At 58.9% G+C, this 18078-nt stretch overlaps 2 protein-coding genes across 2 annotated transcripts; both read right to left on the reverse strand.

The window, feature by feature from the left end:
* Nucleotides 1-2530: 2530 nt before the first annotated feature.
* On the reverse strand, nucleotides 2531-11803 carry LOC134507151 (chymotrypsin-like elastase family member 3B). Its single transcript, XM_063317641.1, has 13 exons — nucleotides 11659-11803; nucleotides 11477-11550; nucleotides 10980-11001; nucleotides 9254-9339; nucleotides 8801-8898; nucleotides 8206-8340; nucleotides 7978-8114; nucleotides 7753-7895; nucleotides 6378-6530; nucleotides 4566-4646; nucleotides 3914-4039; nucleotides 3311-3425; nucleotides 2531-2724 (listed from the first exon to the last, which is right to left on the reverse strand). The coding sequence occupies exons 1-13, from the start codon at nucleotides 11801-11803 to the stop codon at nucleotides 2531-2533; spliced, it is 1509 nt and encodes a 502-aa protein (XP_063173711.1).
* Nucleotides 11804-12312: 509 nt separating this feature from the next.
* LOC134507152 (proproteinase E-like) lies at nucleotides 12313-16168 on the reverse strand. The gene is made up of 9 exons (XM_063317642.1): nucleotides 16059-16168; nucleotides 15001-15134; nucleotides 14262-14353; nucleotides 13974-14071; nucleotides 13604-13738; nucleotides 13328-13464; nucleotides 13088-13230; nucleotides 12705-12857; nucleotides 12313-12407 (listed from the first exon to the last, which is right to left on the reverse strand). The coding sequence occupies exons 1-9, from the start codon at nucleotides 16166-16168 to the stop codon at nucleotides 12384-12386; spliced, it is 1026 nt and encodes a 341-aa protein (XP_063173712.1). The 3' UTR covers nucleotides 12313-12383.
* Between the last annotated feature and the right edge of the window lie 1910 nt (nucleotides 16169-18078).

Genomic DNA, 18078 nt, shown 5'->3' on the forward strand with positions numbered 1-18078 from the left:
AAAAAATATAAAACCAGTCGGATCTGGCAAGGCTGCGGCCTGTGAAAGATCCTCTCTGAAGGAGGAGTCCAAAACAGAAGGTGCTTCCTCTCCGTTTCGATCAGAACTGAAATTCAGTGAAATGGGGAGCCTGCTTTTTAAAGTAACTCAAAAGCAGGGCATCTTTCCGCTCAGGCTCAGCAAGGGTCAGAGCAGTACCCAAACCAGAGAGGGCGTTTTGCCACGGCCCAGCCCCAGGCCCACCTGAGGCTGTTGTCTGAAATTCGGCGTGGCCTCAGAGGTAAGAGCCTGGTCCATGAAAGGTTTCCCCTGCTTTATCAATCACATTGCTTTGGAGGACAAACTGCAGCCCTGATCTTTGGGTGTTTGGGGAGCAGTGTCCGCTGGCTGAAGAGAAGTCCGAGCCCCCCAGCCTGAACTATTTCTAGCTTGCTTTCAAAGCAGCCTGCGCCCCCCCCCCCGAACATGTCCTCTGCAGGCAGGGCAGAAGAAGTAAAGGCCCAGCTCAGGAAGGCAGAAATACGTTTCCTGCTAGGTGAAAAGGTGGTTTGGGGCTGGTGTGATGTGTGAATGCAGCCCGTCGGGGTCCATCATGGCAAAACAAAGCTGGGTTTAGTGCCAAGTGCTTCGGAGGTCGAAGGATCTTGCTGACTGAACCCAGGGGCCCTGCCCTCACCCAACCCGTGAGGACAAGGAGGCAAAACCTGACAATCGGAGGCCTTCCTTGGACTCTGATGACCTGCGGGGGGGATAGACAATATTTAACGTGTTTTATTCTGTGTGATGTCTGGCTGTGCAGGGTTACCGTTACCGAGAAGCCATCGCTTTGGGGCCATAAAGTGGGAACACGGGCTCTAAACTGTCTGGCAGACACATTCCAGCCCTTCTTGAGGTCCCTGGCCGTAAAAAGCTGCTATAAAACATGAGTAATCCTTGCAAAAAAGCCCGTCTTTTACTACTGCTGAGTGCTTCTCAGAAACGGGAGAGAAGTTTGGAGGCTGAAATCATGGGCTATATACTTCTGACCTCACCTTTGTGCCAGAAATGGGGCACGGGGTTCTCCTTTGCCCTCCTTTCAGAGTCACAACAGACCTGCCCAGAACAGCAGGTTGAGGAGGAGGGCGGAGCGCCTGCAAAACGTCGGTCACTCCCGGGGGTGGTCTGGGTAGGGGGAGGCTTGAACCCATCTCCTAGCTTCCCTCTGACCCCCTCAGAGGTATTGGGCTACAACTCCTGGGGGTGGGGGGTCGTGGTTCTGCACGCTGCTGAACGACGGGATGGCTCTGGGCCATGCTTGGGTTTAGTCTCTCGGTTGCCCAAGGTCCGGTCCATCGGTGTGAGAGCTTTCCAGCTGCCTTCCTCATCCGCTCCCCGGGCTTTTCCCCTACGGCTCCTTTTCGCCTTTATTTTAAATACCTGCTTGCTTGGAGCCCACCCCACAGGATAGAAGCTTGGCCTGCTGAAGCCAAGCAAACAGGCATCCATCAGGTCTACGAGGCATCTCACAAAATAGCCAACGATGGAAGACACAAAAGGGTTGCAGACGAGGGACAGCCCACCCCAGGGGGTCTTCCCCATCCCCCCAATCCTGGTTCATTGAAAGAAGCATAATGAGTGGGTTCAGGCGGCCAGGAACTCAGTTTGCAAACCCAGGGGCTGAGTTCGCACAGCCACAGAGCCTGGCGAGGCCGAGGGTGGGAAGCTGCCACCTTTGCTGTCGGGCGTGGTGCCCTTTGGCCCCTCTGGGCCTTCGCAGGGAAGCAGGGCTGGGCCAAGCCAAGCTCCACCTTCGGGCACCTGCCTGATGTCAAGTCAGTCACGCGGCCACCTCCCTGCCACCAAGAACAGGCGGCTTCTCCAGGCAGAAGATAGGTTGCTGAGCATGTTACGATCACTTTCCCGCCTTCCCTCAAAGCCAGTGATACCAAGAAGGGTCTTCGGAAGGCCTTGGGCATCTGGGGATGCAGGGGGCTGCCTGACACTGGGCCCCAGAAGTGTGGGGGGACTTGTCAGTTTGGCCCGAGTCCAGCCCCAGTCCCCAGGATGCCAAAGAGGGTCTGTGGTCCAGCCCATTTCTTTGCCTTTCTGCTCTTCCAGGAAGTGCGTGCCTTGCCCAGTGCCCGGCGGCTGGGCACTGCTGAACTACAGCTTCCAGCAGCCTCCGATTCAGCCCCCTGCCCCCCCCCGGCTTAACCCTTTCCTAATGTGGCATCCTCGGCGAAAGAGAAGCTGCTGCCCTTGTCCCTTAGGCACAGCTGACTGAATTCTGTCCAGGGTGTGAGACGGCCTTTTAAAAAGCACGTGTTCTTGCCGAATGAGTAAGAGAGGCCGCTCAAAGGGCTTTTGGGACACCTAATTCAACAGGCAGGCCACCCTCTCTGCTCCCAGGAATGCTGCCGGCCCACCCACTGGTGCTTTGTGCTCAGAGCTCGCCCCCGCTTTCAGGTCTTCGTGCCATCCCTTTCTCCTTCACCCAGGCTGACGGGGGCCCTGGAGCTCAGATGCCCGCCCATCCCTCTCCTGCTCTTCTCTACCCCAGACTTCTGCCACAGAAGTCGCCTCGCTGCCTGGGCCTCCATGTGTCTGCTATTAAAGGGTGGAGGGGGCAAAGGGAGGCCTCTGAGTGGCCCTCCTTGGCACGGTAGCCGGGCCCCCGGAGGGTGGAGGAAACAGCTCTTTTCTCCCGCAGAGGCAGGCTTAGCCAGCTGATCCAGAGGTCATTGTCTGCGAGGCGCCCACAGAGAGAGGGAGTCCGTGGTGCAAGGCGGAGGGCTCAGTCCTTGGCCAGCGGGAGGGCTCACAGGTGTGTTTCGGCAGGCAGGAGGGTTGAGCAGCTCAGGGCTGCAAAGGAGAGCTGCCAAGATGCTTGCTGTAAGTCGGCCTGAGTGGGGAAGGGTCTGCAGCGTAGCTCCCCTGCAGCTCAGAGGCGCTTTGGGATGCCGTCTGCCCTCCCAGCAGAAATGCCTCCCGGGTGCTCTCCAGGGAATGCGGAGCCGAGGGAGTGAGGATTAACCCCGGTTAGGCTGGGCGTTGTGCTAGCCTGGCCTGTATCGTCCTGCTGTCTTTTTGGCAACATCACAAACCTTTAGTGAACAAATATTTGCTCATTTTAATGTTTGTTTGTTCGGCTGCTTTGTGATTTCGGTTCACCTGCTGGATTCAGGCCTAATTTTGTGTATCCAATTTTGTCTTGGCTCTGGAACACACACAGACGGCATTTGTACAGATTATGGTGTTTTCTAAGGATTTTTATCACTCGTGCCCCCCAGCCAGCCGAGGGGCAGGAACTGGGGAGCAGGCTGGGGCTGACCTCTTGGAGAGCCCGGTGAGGGCCCCCCTGCTTTGACCCACGGGAGGTGGGCCCCGGGCGGCCTGTCCTGGCCCTGGCATGCCTCGGCTCTTGCCGTGGGTCCGGCCAGCCCTCCCTGGAAGGCGTGGGCCCACAGTTCCGTTTCCTGGCCGGCCTGTGGGGGGCTTCCCCCCCACCCCAGCCAGCAGCCTCGACCACTTTGCGCCATCAGTCAAACTCCCTGGGCCGGGCGCCAGGGCATCTCCGAGGCGAGGCTGGGTCCTAGTTCATGGAGTATGCCGGAGTCAAGGAGTGCGTGGCACATGGCCTCGGGTGCGAGACGTCCTCTGATGTGCTTATGCCAAAGGATCCCAGGATCCTGGGACCTTCATTGTGCTGCAGGGGTCTGTTTGGTTTGGGACATTCCCAGCCTCGTTATATCACGCCTGCGATGATAAACACGCTGCTTTGCCAAAAACTCTTGGCTTCCAGTGGCTGCAGGCATCATGAAAAGCTGGCAGAGCACAAACAGGCTGCTCAGGCCTGGGCCTCTCCCCCCCGCCCCCGCCCCGCCAGTGGTCCTTCCCTCTTTGGAGCCCCACGTGGTCAGCTGCACCCCCTAACCTTCAGCCCGGCCAAGAGAGGCGGGCCTGCCTGCACGTACGCGTTTCGAGCGGGCGTCTGCCTGGAGCTACGAATGGTGTTTTCTGTGCAGGAGGAATCAGCCTGCAGCCAACGGGCTTCCCTTCCCTACGTGAACACTTGCGGTTTCTTGCCCTGGCAGGCTTAGCGCGGGCCCTGTGGGCCCTGCCAACCTCTCCCTCGCGATTTCAAAGATCTCTGAGCCTTTTGGGGCGGGGGGGGGAGCAATGGAGGGTGAGGGCTTGGCTGAGGTGGCCTCTAGGTGGGGAGGGAGACAGATCAGGGGCTTCGCTAAGGGCCCCAGGAGAGCTCTTCGAGGGCAGGAGGGCACGAAAACCCTCTGGCTCTTGAATAAAATAGAAGGTGGGAGGTGGAGAGGTCCACGGGCCTCCCAGCCCCCTTCACTGGGGGGGGGTATAGGTGCAGACATTCAGAGGGCACCGCTGACGATGTCCAGAAAAAATGAATCGCACTGAGACCATCACATTGAGACCATCAAGCACCCTCAAACAGGCTGTGAAGAGAGTTTCAAGCACTCCCATGAAGAATTGGTGTTTTAACTGTAGCCCCCCAACCCCCCCCAACTATCTCTGCCTGCTGGGGCAGGGAATCCCTGCAGAAGGGGAAGGCCCACCTTGCCGGCTGTGCTGTTGGAATAGGTGGCAGCATCAGGGGATCGGCTTCCTGGCGAAGCTGGCACCAGGCTGCGGACGAGCTTGGAGGAATGAGGGCGCCTGGCAGGCCTGTGCCAGCTCCCAAGTGGCAAAAGGGAGGCTCACAAGGAGCCCCCTCCACCACCACCCGCCCCCGGAGCACTGGCCACCCCAGGCCATGAAAGGGAGTGGCGGGGGGGCGGGTACAGCTGGGCTTGGCTGGGCAGCTCTGTCTTCGGGGAGGTGTGTGTGAGGGTGCAGGCTGGCACCACATGGCAAGAAACTTTACTTAAATTTCCTGTGATTTTAAGATGAGATTCAACCAGATTTTCTTCCATGATTATTAGAGGCCTTGGAGGATGTTTCATAAAGGTCGGGGGTCAGCTTCGTTATGCCGGGGGTGTGAAATAACGGGGGGAGCCTTCTTGGCTGTTAGTGAGGTTTGGGGCAGAGGATTAAAGGTGGACATGTGAATTATTGTCATCTGGTGTGGGATGTAGGAAATAAGCATTCCAAGAAAAGAGCTGTCGGGGCATGCACAGAGCGCCTTTTTGTCGCTTAATCCAGGAATCAAGGAAATGCCCGAGGAAACAATGCGTGTCTGAGGAATGCGCAGGGCGCGGGTCTGATCTGTGGAACGAGGCACCCAAAATGTCCTGCCAGCTGCTGCCAGCTGCCGGCGGAAGCGGTTGGGGGCCTCTGCGTGGTCCCATTAAGGGGCTGGTCTGAGGGGAGAGTTTGGGCTTGGTCCCCCAGATGGGAGAGCAGGGAAGGACTCGGCTCGGCTCAGGCTGACTCCTGCCAGAGACACCCCCCCCCCCGGCCAGGTCTCCGCTCGGGATCCAGCACTGGGCACCGGAGGGGGATCTGCCAGGGCCTCGGCCAGGACGGCGGAAGACAGGCGGTTGCATTCAGCCTAAGCGTGGCTGGTTTTAAACCTGTCCGTTCTTTATGGGCTTTGTGAGTGGCACGGGGCGAGTTTGTGTTCAGCAGATTCCCTCCCGGCCTTGTGCAGCGCATCCCCTGCACCCCATTTGCATCCCGAGGAGACTTTGGGGAGAGGTGGGGATACCCAAGCGCTCCTTGGGGTTGGCTGTTTTTTTCATTACTCTTAGACTTCATGGAAAGTTCCACATTGTGCCCGGGCGAGCCCTCCCTCCTCTGCCTGACACACGGAAATGGGAAGCCCAAAGACCAGACCAGGTGGCATTTCCACAGTGGCTTTATTCTGGAGTTGTGAGGTGGTCCAGCTTTGCTTCTCACTGCTGCCTGAGCATCTGAAAGAAAAGGAGGACTGTCTTAAGAACGGGACTCGAGTTACAGCGGGTGAAGGCCAGGAGGCTTCCAGGCGGGCAGCAGTTTGCGAGAGAGAAACCCAGCGGGGCAGCTGGCATGGAGAGGCTCTCTGCCCTGCCTCCCTAGAGAAGGGCAGGCATCTAACTGCGATCCATTTGGGGTTATCTGCCGCCTCTTTCGACAGCGCTACGTTGAAACTCTGTCTGCTGGCGGGGTCCCCTAGAGGCCATCGGGAGGTTTCTCCTCGTCTGAGGGGAAGGGGTGTGCCGTGCCTGGCGAGGCCTTTTCTCGTGGAAATAGTGGTGTCCCCCAAGAGCCCACCCACTCTGAGGCCGAGCACATGATAGCTCCGGTGAGCAACTGGCTATTTTAATACTTCTCAGGCTTTCGGGGGGGAAGAAAGGAAGAAAGGGGTTGCGTGTTTGCAAAGGTCGCACACCTTTATGCAACACGCGCACACACGGGCACACCTGGGGTGGGAGGAGGAGGCAGCTCACCTGCAGGACCCAGGCATTGAAAGCCGAGACCCGGGTGAAGACGGTGGGCTTCTTCAGGGTGTTGCAGCCCAAGGCGGAAACGAAGCTGGCAATCCCGTGGACGTACCACTGGCCATCTTTGTCCTGGCAGTTGAGCGGGCCGCCGGAGTCGCCCTGCCGCACGGCAAAGACAGGAGTCTCGGGACCGGCTCTTTTGAGTGGCACCCCCCCCCCCAGGCTTGGCACGGGCAATGCCTCTGCCTTGTGCCGCCAGCTTTGTTGATCTAATCCCTACACTGCCTTGCTTCAAAGATGATAAGACTGCTCAGGAAGTTGAACCGGACAAGGAGATAAGAGCTGAAGCTGCCACTAACACTAATAGCCCAGGGTGCTCCAAAGGAGCCCCGAAGGAGCCCCCCACTCTTCTTTGCCAGCTGTGACTGCCACGGGAGGGCCATGTGCCCTGGCTTTTAGCAGATGCCCGGCTCTTTGGAGGGGCAGGAGACAACTCTGCCCTCTGTGGCCCCCGGGGCTCACTTCAGCAGGCAGAGGACAGGAAGGGCCCCTCCCATCGCCCCGTCATCTTCCTGCCCTCGGGGGCATTTGGTTTAAAGAGAAAATAAGAGAGAAAATGACAGCATCAGAACGCCATCTCCCCAAAGGCGCTGAGGGGTTGGGGTTAAATGCCTTGAAGTGCTGCCTCCTTGTGGTCACAGTGGGTCATTATATAAAAGCGGCAGGTTCCCTTCTCCCCCTCCTCTTCCTTGCGTACCCTATTTCCTAAATATTCCAATTTCCTTTCTCAATTTCCAGATCTTTGCCCACAGGAGCCTTTGAAATGGGGATACGCTGAAAATTACTCATCAATGACCCTCCTGCTTGGCAGGTGGCGATCAAGACTTCCCCAGTATCACAACTAGTTGTGTTACTATTAAGGGTAATAAAATATATTACTGCATTATAGGTGACAATAATGTGTTATCACGTATAATATAGCAGTATGTTACACATTAATGTTTCAGAGCGCCAGGGTGAGGCATCAATCGAGTTAATGAAACTAGTAATTAAGGGTTGGCCCCAAAGACAGCCATTGACCTTCCCTTTGCAGTGTCAATTCCTCTTGCCAGCCACTAGAGGGTGTCATTCGCCACCCTTCCTGCCTTGGAAGTTCTTCTGTAAAGGCTGCTCTGCAGCTTTATCTTGCCTTTTGGTTGTTTTGACTTTTGAAGTTGTGTCAGCTGCCGGAGCAGAGCAGCAGGGCAGAGCAGCGTTAATATTCTTCACGTCAACAGTACTTTGGGGCATACCCTGCTTGGCTACCCTGGCAAGCGCCTTTACGGGCATGAATGATAAGAGGCTGCACCCAGCGTGTCCCTCCGCCCAGGTCCCCACTTACGTTGCAGCCAGACTGGATGTCTCCCCCGGCACAAATCATGCTCTGCTGGACGGAGCTTCCCCACCAGTCAGGCTGGCTGCACTGCTGGTAGTCCACCACGGGCAGCAAGGCCTGCTGAAGCTTTGCGGGCAGAGGACCGCCGGCTGCCGAAGAAAGCAGTGTCAGGCCTGCCTGCCAGGCCCGGCTGGAGACCCCCACCCCCCACACTGAGAGCGCCCCACGTACTGGAAATTCGTCCCCAGCCGGTGATGTAGCACGGGTACCCGTTGGGTATGATGGACCCTGCCTGGGGAATGCAGCCCAGGCCAACTTGGTTGTTCAGCTGCGCCGTGCGGGAGAGTTTCAGCAGAGCGATGTCATTGCTGGAGCAGAACAGGGAGACAGCTGTGGTGGGATGCCGGAGGCTTTCCTTCTGCACCCCCCCATGCCCCCGTGATGGGCGCGTTGGCCTACCCGCAGGACACACAACTGGGGTTCCAGGCGGGATGCACAAAAATGTCTTCAGAGTTCACGGGAATGTGCTGCTCGGTCCCTTCCTCGACAGTGAGGTCGTAGTCCCCCAGCACCACCTTGTACGTGCGGGATGGTCTGCAAAAAAAACAACGACCCAGTGGCGCTCATGCCAGGCAAAGGCCACAGGATGGCAGTCGGGGGATGCCTCCCAGGTCCCCTCTCTCTCTCTTCTGTCGCCAGCACCAACAATATTTCCTCCTTGGAAAAAGAGCCTGAAGAAGGCCGGGAGCTCTGATCTTTGGTCTGTCGCAAAGCTAAAGAAGGCAAAAGCAGGAAAGCCTTAACCCTCAGAAGGGGGGACGAGGACTGGCGGTGTCGATGTGGGTGTTGCGCGAGCAAGGAAAAGTCAGAAATGGGGCACTGAGGACTCTCCGCAGATTTCCGAGGGCGGTGAAAGAATGCCAATAGCACAGCAGCGGAAAGAAGGAGGTGCATGATGGGGACTAAGCCAGGCCCTTTGGGGGCCCAGGGAGGAGAGGCTCCCCTCCGAGTTTGTGGGGGAGGGCCACGCTCCAGCCACCCTCTGGACACTTACGAGATGCAGTGGGCCGCCGTTATGACCACGTTGGGGGCCACAAGGGACCCTCCGCAGGTGTGACGGAAGACGCCATTTCTCTCATACTGGAGGGAGACCTGTGGGAGGCCAGAGAGGGAGCGGTGGAGGCCCCTCCATGGAAAGAGGGGGCATGCCGTCCTAAAGGGCACCTCACCCAGCCCACCCACCCACTCTGCTTTGCCTGCGCCAAGGGGTGCCCGCAGTCAGGCGGCCCCACCTGGAGAGGCTGAGCCGCAGCCCTCTTCCGGCCAGGCCAGGCTCCTCGGCCCTTCAGCTCAAGGCACGGGCTTTCTCAGCCAGGCAGCAGCCAGGGGGGCGGTTCTTTGCCCCGGGGTGGCCAAACCCAGGCAGGCTGGGTGTTGGCTCTCTGGTGTGCAGTTTGGTGCTGGTTTGGTGCCTCTCCGCTTGACGGCGAGGCGTGGGCTGAGTTACCTGCCAAGGCCAGCTGTAGGGCGTAGCGTCTTCACCGTTCACCACTCGGCTGTGGGGAGAGTAGGCGGGCTGCCCACACCCAGAGGCTGGGGGAGAGAACATAGGGGACCTCAGCCCCACTGCCCCAGGGAGGGAGGCGGGGGCGACAGCCCTGCTAGGGACAGAGGCCTTTTCCTCCTCCAAGGGGGCTTGGGGGAGCAGGTGGGGATGGGCTCAGCCATCCTCAGCGTTAGGGCAGGGGCCAGGAGACTGGCGGGGTGGACCGGGGGGTGGACCGGGGGGACACGCATCTTTACCACCAGCCACGAACAGAACGGCAATCAGCAGCATCAGCATCTTCTCTGAGACTTCTCTGAGGACTGCTTTCAGGCACCCTGAGCCTTAAATACTCCCGTAGCGGCCAAGGGACCTTGGGCACAGGTGTGACTGTGCCCACGGCTCCGCCGGGCCAGCCAAGGCCTGAAAAGCTGGCCCCCTCCCCAGGACAGGCTGGGAAGAGAACAGCTGGCAAGGAGAGCCGGAAGCTGCCAAGGCCAAGTTAAGGGGCTGAGTGGGCCTGGGAGCCAGACTCCTGGCACTGGCTGAGAGATGCTTCCTCCCCGTTGCTCCCCCTGAAAGTTCTTCCCTGGAAAGAGGCTGATCCCCACCGCTTTTTCGCCCCCCCAGAAAAAGGGGATCTGGCCTGGCGACAAGCCCTGCTTGGCCCCTCAGCTGCCACATGGTTGCAGAACCCTCCGGGGTGCAAAACCACCCCCAGTTTTTCTTCCGCTTGGAACTGGCATGTCCTATGAGCCAGTCCTTGTTTGTGGAGACCGTTTGAGGCCCGTACGGCTTATCTGGCCACCCCTGGCTCAACGCGGTATAATCTGGGAAGGGTGTGAGCCCCATGCGTGTGAAGCCCAAGGTGCCTCCTTGCCGCCGTGCTGAGGAAGTTGGGAGCCGTGGGGCCCCGTCTGGCTCTGTGCCCCCCACTGACTCTGGAGGGGATGTGGGGGAATGGAGGCCCTCAGACTCTCCACAGGGTCTCCACGGAGTCATTCTGGGAGGGGAGGGAAGGCCCCACGGCTGTAGGGGGCAAGGGGACGCCCTTTCCTTGCACGAGGCACTTTCTGTGAACAGCCGACCGAAGGCACCCCAGTTTTACCACAGGGCTGTTCTGGCGGAGCCCCACGCCGTGCTCAGACTGAGCAGATCACATCTGTAGGCGGCCTCCCCCCCTCCCAGAAACGGATGAGCGGGCAGACACCCGTCAGGGGTCCGGGACCCCAGCTTGGGGCGGAGGGAAGGCCCCCACCATGACGGGTGGGGCGAGGGGTCCAGCTGCCTGCTCCGGCTTCTCCAGGAAGGCACGCTTCTAAATAGCCCTGGAGGTGCCACAAAGCTTTGTGATGGTGGCATCCTTTAAAAATATACAGAAGTTGAAGACGCCCAGTCATGGTCCCAAGGAATTTCTTTCCACGTGAATAGAGGCTTCCGTAGAGGAAGAAAAGAGACGGTGGATGGACAGGTGGAACCTCCTTGTATAGCAGCAGTCCTCTGCATAGCAGTGGTGAAACGCGCAGCATGCGCTCCCTTGCCAGCTGTGGCTGTGGTGGGAGCTCAGCGGCTGCTTGGCAAGGTCCTGGCTTTCAGCCTGAGGCCTGTTCTGTTTCCTCCTGCTTGAGGAAAGACACGTTTCTGCGCCCCAAACGGCACCCCACCCGTTGTGTGGTACCTGACTTCTCACCTGGAAACCGAAGCCCCTTGGCCTGCGGAAGGGGGGAGAGGGAGGACGTGGGAGAGGCCGTGGAAAACTCCCAGCCCATGCAAGTATTGGCGGATGTTTCCTGCAGTGCCTGTGGGTTGGACTAAATGACCTCTAGGGGACTCAAACTCTGCTTCTGCCATTTCTGCTCAAGTGTGTGTGTATACGTATGTATTCCAGCAGAGAGTAATCTATCAAAGCAATGTCTTTTGGGCGGGGGGGGGATATGCCTGGGGAACCACTTTAGATGGAAAAGGGCAGCCGAGTCTTCCCTGCCTTGCTGTGTGTGGAAGGGGGGGGGGGTTGCACGGGCTGTGGGTCTGGCCTGATGCAAGCTAGAGGCTTCATCACACACACACACACACACACACACACACACACACACACACAGATGGGGATGGCTCGACAGCGCCCTCCCCATAAATCAACTTAGCTATTTGGCCAAGGGACATAATAAGAAGGGGACTTTTTATGGAAACCTTCCCTGAATGCAGGAGCGCCTCGGCCTGCATCTCTGGACTGGCCCCAGGCTGGTTGTGCTTCGTATTGCGGGCTTTGGGGAGAAGATGCAGACACCCCCCCACAACCCTTTTAGGACAGCCTGCCTGCAGCGTCTCCTTCCTGGTTCGTAGCAAGTAACTTGTACTGCAGCATCACTGACAGCCGTCGATCTTCTCTCTCCCTCCTTTTGAATCAGAGCCCTTGGTGAACCTCGTGGGAGAGCGTTCCACGGCTGGCACGGACCAAACCACAGCTTCCTTCTGCCCTTCTGAGCGCCCCACCGAGCACTTTCCCTGCCGGGCCATGTTTGCAAAAGGTAACCAGCGGGGGCGGTCTTTCTCTTTTCCTTCTTTGAATCCTACTGATTCTCAGCTTTCTCACCTGCCGCCGGTCTTAGAGGAGGCAGCATTTAGGATTTGTGGCAATCACAGAGGATGAAGCGGGAAAGATGTGTCGATTGTGGGGGCAAAAGTGGTGTGAGGGGAAAATATGTATGTGATCTATATAGAAATTAACCCCCAGGGGGTCCTTGCATGGGTATATATTTCCGTAGAAAAAGAGAGGCAGGTGAGTTATTACGTGGCAGTCCGAAGTCACGCTTCTTGGTTTCGCGCGCTCGTCCTTAAACGGACCTCTGATACGGAAATGCTTCATCGTTATTACTAGTCCAAACAGCCAGGGGCAGAGAGGGCAAAGGAAGCAGGGAATTGAAGCGGCCTCATCGCTGCGTGTCCTCCCCAAATTCAGTGGCACCCCCAAATGACAGTGGAGAGGAGAGGATTTGAAGAAGAGAAAGAAGGCCACGACAACACACTACAGCCAGGAAGAGGTTTATTGTTTTTTGACACAAGCAGAGCCCAGTCTTGGAACGCCAGAAGTTTCTGCTCAAGGGGAATTGCTGGAAATTATCTGCAAGGCAAAACCAACGTTCCGGGATTAGTGAGTGTGCGAGGGCACTTGTTCGTGAGCGTGCAAAAGCGGTCTGGGCCTCTGACCCGTGAGGCTTGGTTTGCGGGCCAAGGCTGCCTCGCTGACCAAGGGGTTAAAGGCACGAGGGGAAAGGAGGACCGTTCTGAAGGCTGCTGCGTCACTCAGGAGCAATCACGGGATTTGATGCCCTGCACGGGAGGGGGCTGCTCTCGGGAGCTCCGGACGGGCAGGTGGCCTCTTCACCCCCCCACCCCAGACTTGGGAACTCGGCAATACCTGCTCAATCCAGGAGATGAACGCAGAGACACGGGTGAAGACGGTGGGTTTCTGCAGGGTGTCGCAGCCCCACCCCGAGACAAAGCTGGCGATCCCGTGGACGTACCACCGGCCGTCATTACCTGGGCAGCTGAGGGGGCCACCGGAGTCACCCTGAAATACAATTTATCCTCAGAAGCATGCTGATGTTTTTCCTAAGCTGCCTGAAAAGCTTGTTAGTGGCAGGAGAAGGAGAGCCTTCATTCGCTGGTGCTTCTCAGCCATCCATGCGCCTGCTTCTCTACTGCTGTCTTCTCTTTTCAGCATCCTTTGCCCCCTCCCCACCCACCCCTGACTCAGCACTGCCTCCCACGAACCCCAGGCTGTGCCCAGCCACCACTCACGTTGCAGCCGGCCCGGATGTCTCCGCCGGCACACACCATGGTCTCCTTGACGAAGGACCCCCACCAGTCCGGCTGGGAGCAGTGCGCGTGATCCACCACCGGCAGCAATGCCTGCTGCAGGAGGGCGGGCAGGGGGCCCCCGGCTGGAAGAGAAGGCCCCGTGGGTGAGCAAGCTTCCCTCTTTCCCACCCACCCCTGCTTCTTCCCGAGCCCGCCTCCCCCCCACCAGCCAGGACCTACTGTAGAGGCTGCCCCAGCCACTGATGTAGCAGGGATGATAGTTGGGGAGCACTTCTCCTGCGGGGGGCAGGCACCCCAGCTTCACCTTGTCGTTGAGCACGGCGGGGCGGGAGAGCTTGATCAAGGCAATGTCGTCCCTGGAAGAGGAAGGAGGACATCCCTGGCAGCGCAGAAGTTGGGGAGGGAGCCTTTTCCTTCCCTGCCTCGGATTCCTTTCACGGGAAGAGCCCCCCCTGCCCCTGGCCTCGTTTTTGGAGCAGGGGCGGGTCTACTCACCCGCAGGAGATACAGCTTGGATCCCAGCCGTGGTGCACAAAGATGTCCCCAGGGTTGATTGGGATGTGCTGCTCCGGGCTCTCCTCCACGATCAGGTCATGTTCACCCAGGACCACCTTGTAGTTAAAATCTGGGCTGGAAGGGGGACCGGGGTGAGGCGGGGGGGCAGGCCTGTTTCAGCTCTCCAATAGGGAGGGGGGCTGAAACCCGGGGGGCTCTGTGGGGCAGAGGCACCTCCCTCCCCCTGGATGAGCGGGGGCTGCATAGGCGGGCAACTCTCTCCTTGCCCTGCACCCGCTGCCCCAGCCCTAGCCCAGCCCCAGCGCAGGCTTGCCAGCCAGGAGCACCAGGGTGCCCAGAGGGGACTCACAAGATGCAGTGGCCGGCAGTCATCACCCAGTTGGGGTGGATGAGGCTCCCCCCACAGGTGTGGTAGAACTGGCTGCCAGCCTGGTATTGCAGGGAAACCTGCAGGAGAGATGGGTTGGCCGTTACCTGGTTGCATGCCGAGGGCTCTGATTTGCACCCGCCCACACATACAGGCATTCCTCTCCCCCTCCAAAACTTGCTGAGCTGGTGGTTCATGCACCCCCCCGCCCTTTCCGGTGGGGACGAGGCCGCAAACACGGCTGCTTGGAGGGGGGGCCGCCCCACTTACTTGCCAGGGCCAGCTGTAGGGAATGGCATCCTCTCCGTTGACCACCCTCCCCGTCCGGATGGGGGAATATGCAGGCACTCCGCAGCCGTGGGCTGAGCAGAAGGGAAAACCACGGGATGTCATAAGGAGTTCTTTCTGACTGTTTCTCCGCCTGGGGGGTGCTTGAGGCCGCTAACGCTCTGCGTGTGTGTTCAGAGACACGCACGCTCAAGGAATTACTAGCCAGACATGTACAAGATGCTTACAAGAGGCCGTTAAAGGTCTGTGGGTTGCAGATCCCCAGCCCCTCGGTTCCACGTCTTGTGCAAACACAGAAAGTGGGCTAACTCAGTACCTGAAGTTGTGCAAAGGTAGCTGGTGTGTCTCCTTCCACAGCAGCCTGGCACAACCCCCCACCCCGCATGCCTGCTTTAGCTGAGAAGCACTTCACCCCTCCGAGGACTGCCCAGGGCCAGGCCGCCAAACTCCTGGGAGCCAGGGCTGGTATCCTCCCCCCACCCGCTGGATCCTCTTCACCAAACCGGCCCTGGAACCCTCTTTAGCAACCCCAGACCCCCGTCAAGACCCCCTTCCAAAAGAGGGTGCCGGCCTTTGCGTCCAGAACAGGCCGAGAAAGGAGAGGAGCGTTCTCCAGCCCAGTTGGATGGTGCAGAAACCCCCCAGCCTGAAAGAGTTGTGCTGCGTGGGACCCTCCTCCTCTGGCACAGCCCGTGCCCCCTTGCCAGGTCCTGCGCTTTACCCTCAGCGGCCAGCAGGAAAGCGACCAGGAGTTTCCACATTCTGATGGCGGAGTGACTGTCTGGGAGAGAGCGAGTCGCTGCAGCCCCTTTTATGCCACCCCTGCCCGAGCCAGGTGACACGTCGTTGCCACTCCTGGCAGCCCAAGGACAGACTTTAGCCTTGGGGCCCCAGCTCCTCTCCCCCCCCGCTGAAGCCGCAGCTGCTCGGAGGACAAGGTGAGTAGGGAGGTCTCGGGGACACCCAGAAGGGACACTGCCGATCAGGGCTGGCAACGCAATGCCAGGGCTCGATGGGCCGACAGACGAGGCAGTTTCCTCTGCTCTTACTCAAGTTGGCCTTCATCTGGGGCCAGGAGGACTAGAACCTTATCTCAGTTTGGAGAAAGGACCTGTGGCTCAGAGACAAGCCCCCCCCCCCGCTTTGTTTGCAAAAGGACGAAGCTTCGAGTGTCGGTATTGCTGGGAAACCGGACATGATCCAGCCAACCTTGTCCAGACAGAGCCGCGCTGACACGTAACGAAGCATCTTCCTCGGTGCTGACGGGAAGAGAACACCCATCATTCTAAACCCAAGCTGAGGCCCCCCAGCACCCATCGCCCCCCACCCAGCTGTAAGATGCTCATCTCTAGAGAAAGCAAATGCACGTTCAAAGGACATACTGCCTCTGAGCATCAGCAGAGTGCCTCTTCTCTGAAGCCCCAAGAAGACTTCTTGTATCCAGTGCCAGGGAGAGGAAGGAAGGGATATCTTCTGGGCCGGCCAGCTGTCTTTCTCGGTGACACCTCTGGCTTTAGCAGCAAAGCTCCAGCCTCTCTTTCATAGCCTTTCATGGTAATGTGGGTGCCTCCCCCCCCCCCCGCTTAATACTCCCATTCAAAGCCTGGCCAGCTGGTGAGGAAGGGAGGACAGAGTTCGGCAGATCCTTGGTGGTGAGATAAGAGGGACGTGGCTGGCAAAGCCAAATGCCTACCTGTGGGATGTGTCCCCCCCCCCCGCAGAGAGGATGGCCTTCCCCCAGCCCCCAGGAGAAGGGGGCAGTCAACCAGCCAAGCTTGCCCTTCGCGGGCATTCACAGCTTCCAGTGTTCTGGCTGCCATCTCGGGGGTTTTCCACCGGAAGTGCCGGATCACAGGGACACAGCCCCGGGCTGGGGGCTCGGAGAACATGCTGGGTGGGGAGACCCAGGCACTCCTTGCCCGCCCTCAGCCCCAGAGGGAGCTGTGGGGTCTGAGTCAAGGGTGCCACTTCCTGCTGCAAACATGTCCTGCCCTTTCCCCAAAGGGCTCTCTTTTGGCAGCCAGACCCGGGTGGGGGAGGACCACTGGGGGTCTCCTGCTCTGAGGGGCAACTGGAGCCCAGCCTGGAGCCCCTTGCCTGCTGCTGCTCCTGGCAGGGCCTGGGAGCCCAGCAGATGGGCAGGGGCAGGCTGAGAAATCATTAACCCAGAGCCCAGCAGGAAAGGTGAGTCACAGCATAGGGCCAAGCGAGGAGGGAGGGGCGAGAGCCAGCCCCTGGCCCTTCCTGCACCCCTGTGTCGCCGGGCCAAGCGTGACGGGGAGGTGGTATTTCTCCGGCTTGGCGCAGGGCTGGACACTTTGGGCCCTCCCGCGGGGAATCATCCATGCTGCACTGTGCCCCTTCCATTGCCAGGGAGACTGGCCTGGGGGGGGGGGTTTCCAGGGAAAAGGGCCTTTTTGAGCAGAGCGGGGGCTCTTCCCAAAGGGTCACTCCCCTCGCCTGAGCCAGAGGGCCAGGCATCCAGGGCTGCAGCAAGGAAGAGCTTGACCGCCCCTGGAAGGGGCTGATGGGATTGTGCAGTTGTGGCTCAGGTGGGAGCGCAATCGTGTCCTTGGTATGCCAGGCTTATGGCTTCGTGGGGGACGTGCCAAGCCACCCTTGTCTTCCGCCAGACAGGTGGAACAAGCTACCGTAATGCAAAAGTCTGAATCCTGGATATCGGCCCAGGGGAGCCGGGTTGGCTGAGCCACAGCTAAACATGGCACAAGGTGGTTTTGCCCCGCTGACAAACGTCAGAAATGTGCGTGAAACTGCTTTCCGAGATGCCTGTCAGCCAGGACCTGAGAAGGGAGCTCATCCTGTGCCTCAGGAACAAAGAGGTGGGACTGTCAACCCTGCTTTGGGTCTGGGATGTCCCTTGTGGATTGATTCAGCCGTGACGGGGTCCTTCCGGGCAGAAGGCCACTCTCTTTGGGCCGTGTCCGGCTCCCTGCCCCGCCGTCCCGCCTCCTGCAAGGAAGTCGTGTCAGGGTGAGGCTTCCGCCATGGCCACCTGGCAGAAGGGCAGAGGCCTCCCCTGTTGTTTCTCCCCGTCAATCTGTGCTCAAAGCTAGAGTGCTCTTGAACGGGTAGGCTCCCTTTGGAAGAACCAGCAGGGCGAGCCTCTCCTCTGTCCATTTGCCTAAGCCAGTGTTTCTCAACCTCAGCAACTTTGAAATGGGTGGACTTCAACTCCCAGAATTCCCCCAGCCATCATGCTGCCTGGTGGAATTCTGGGAGTTGAAGTCCATTCCTCTTAAAGTTGCTGAGATTGAGAAACACTGGCCTGGCCTGAAAGCCATCCCCATTCCTGGGCCCTCCAGCATCTGGGGTCCCTCTAAGGCCGTTCTGATTGGGGTTGGGAAACCGTGAGTCTCAAGGTGGTGCCTCCCTTCCCTTCCCCCTCACATCTCCTTTCTTCCCCATCTCTGCCTCACCCCACACCATCCCTTTTGGGGGGCTCAGGCCTTCTTGCTTGCTGTTTAAGGACTGGTTGTGCAAATGAACGTGTGCATGTGTAAGGCAGGATTTCTCGTACTGCCTGGTTCTCTCTCTGGCACGGTACAGGCCTGGGATGTGTTCCGAGGAAGAATATTGCCAGCCGATCAGTTCTCACACCCGCTTCCTTGGGGGCCCTGTTTTCCAGCAAGGAAACAAGGGCCGGGTTGTGCCAGGTTTTGCGGTGTGCAAAATAAGTGCCAGGTTGTGCACGGAAGGGGAGAATGCCTCTGGTGCAGGTAAGCTGGCTCACCCTTTTTACTCGCGTGTCGGAGGCTCCTCTGTGGATTTGCCAGTGCTT

Source organism: Candoia aspera, chromosome 18 (assembly GCF_035149785.1).
Source record: "Candoia aspera isolate rCanAsp1 chromosome 18, rCanAsp1.hap2, whole genome shotgun sequence".
NCBI classification, from domain to species: domain Eukaryota; kingdom Metazoa; phylum Chordata; class Lepidosauria; order Squamata; family Boidae; genus Candoia; species Candoia aspera.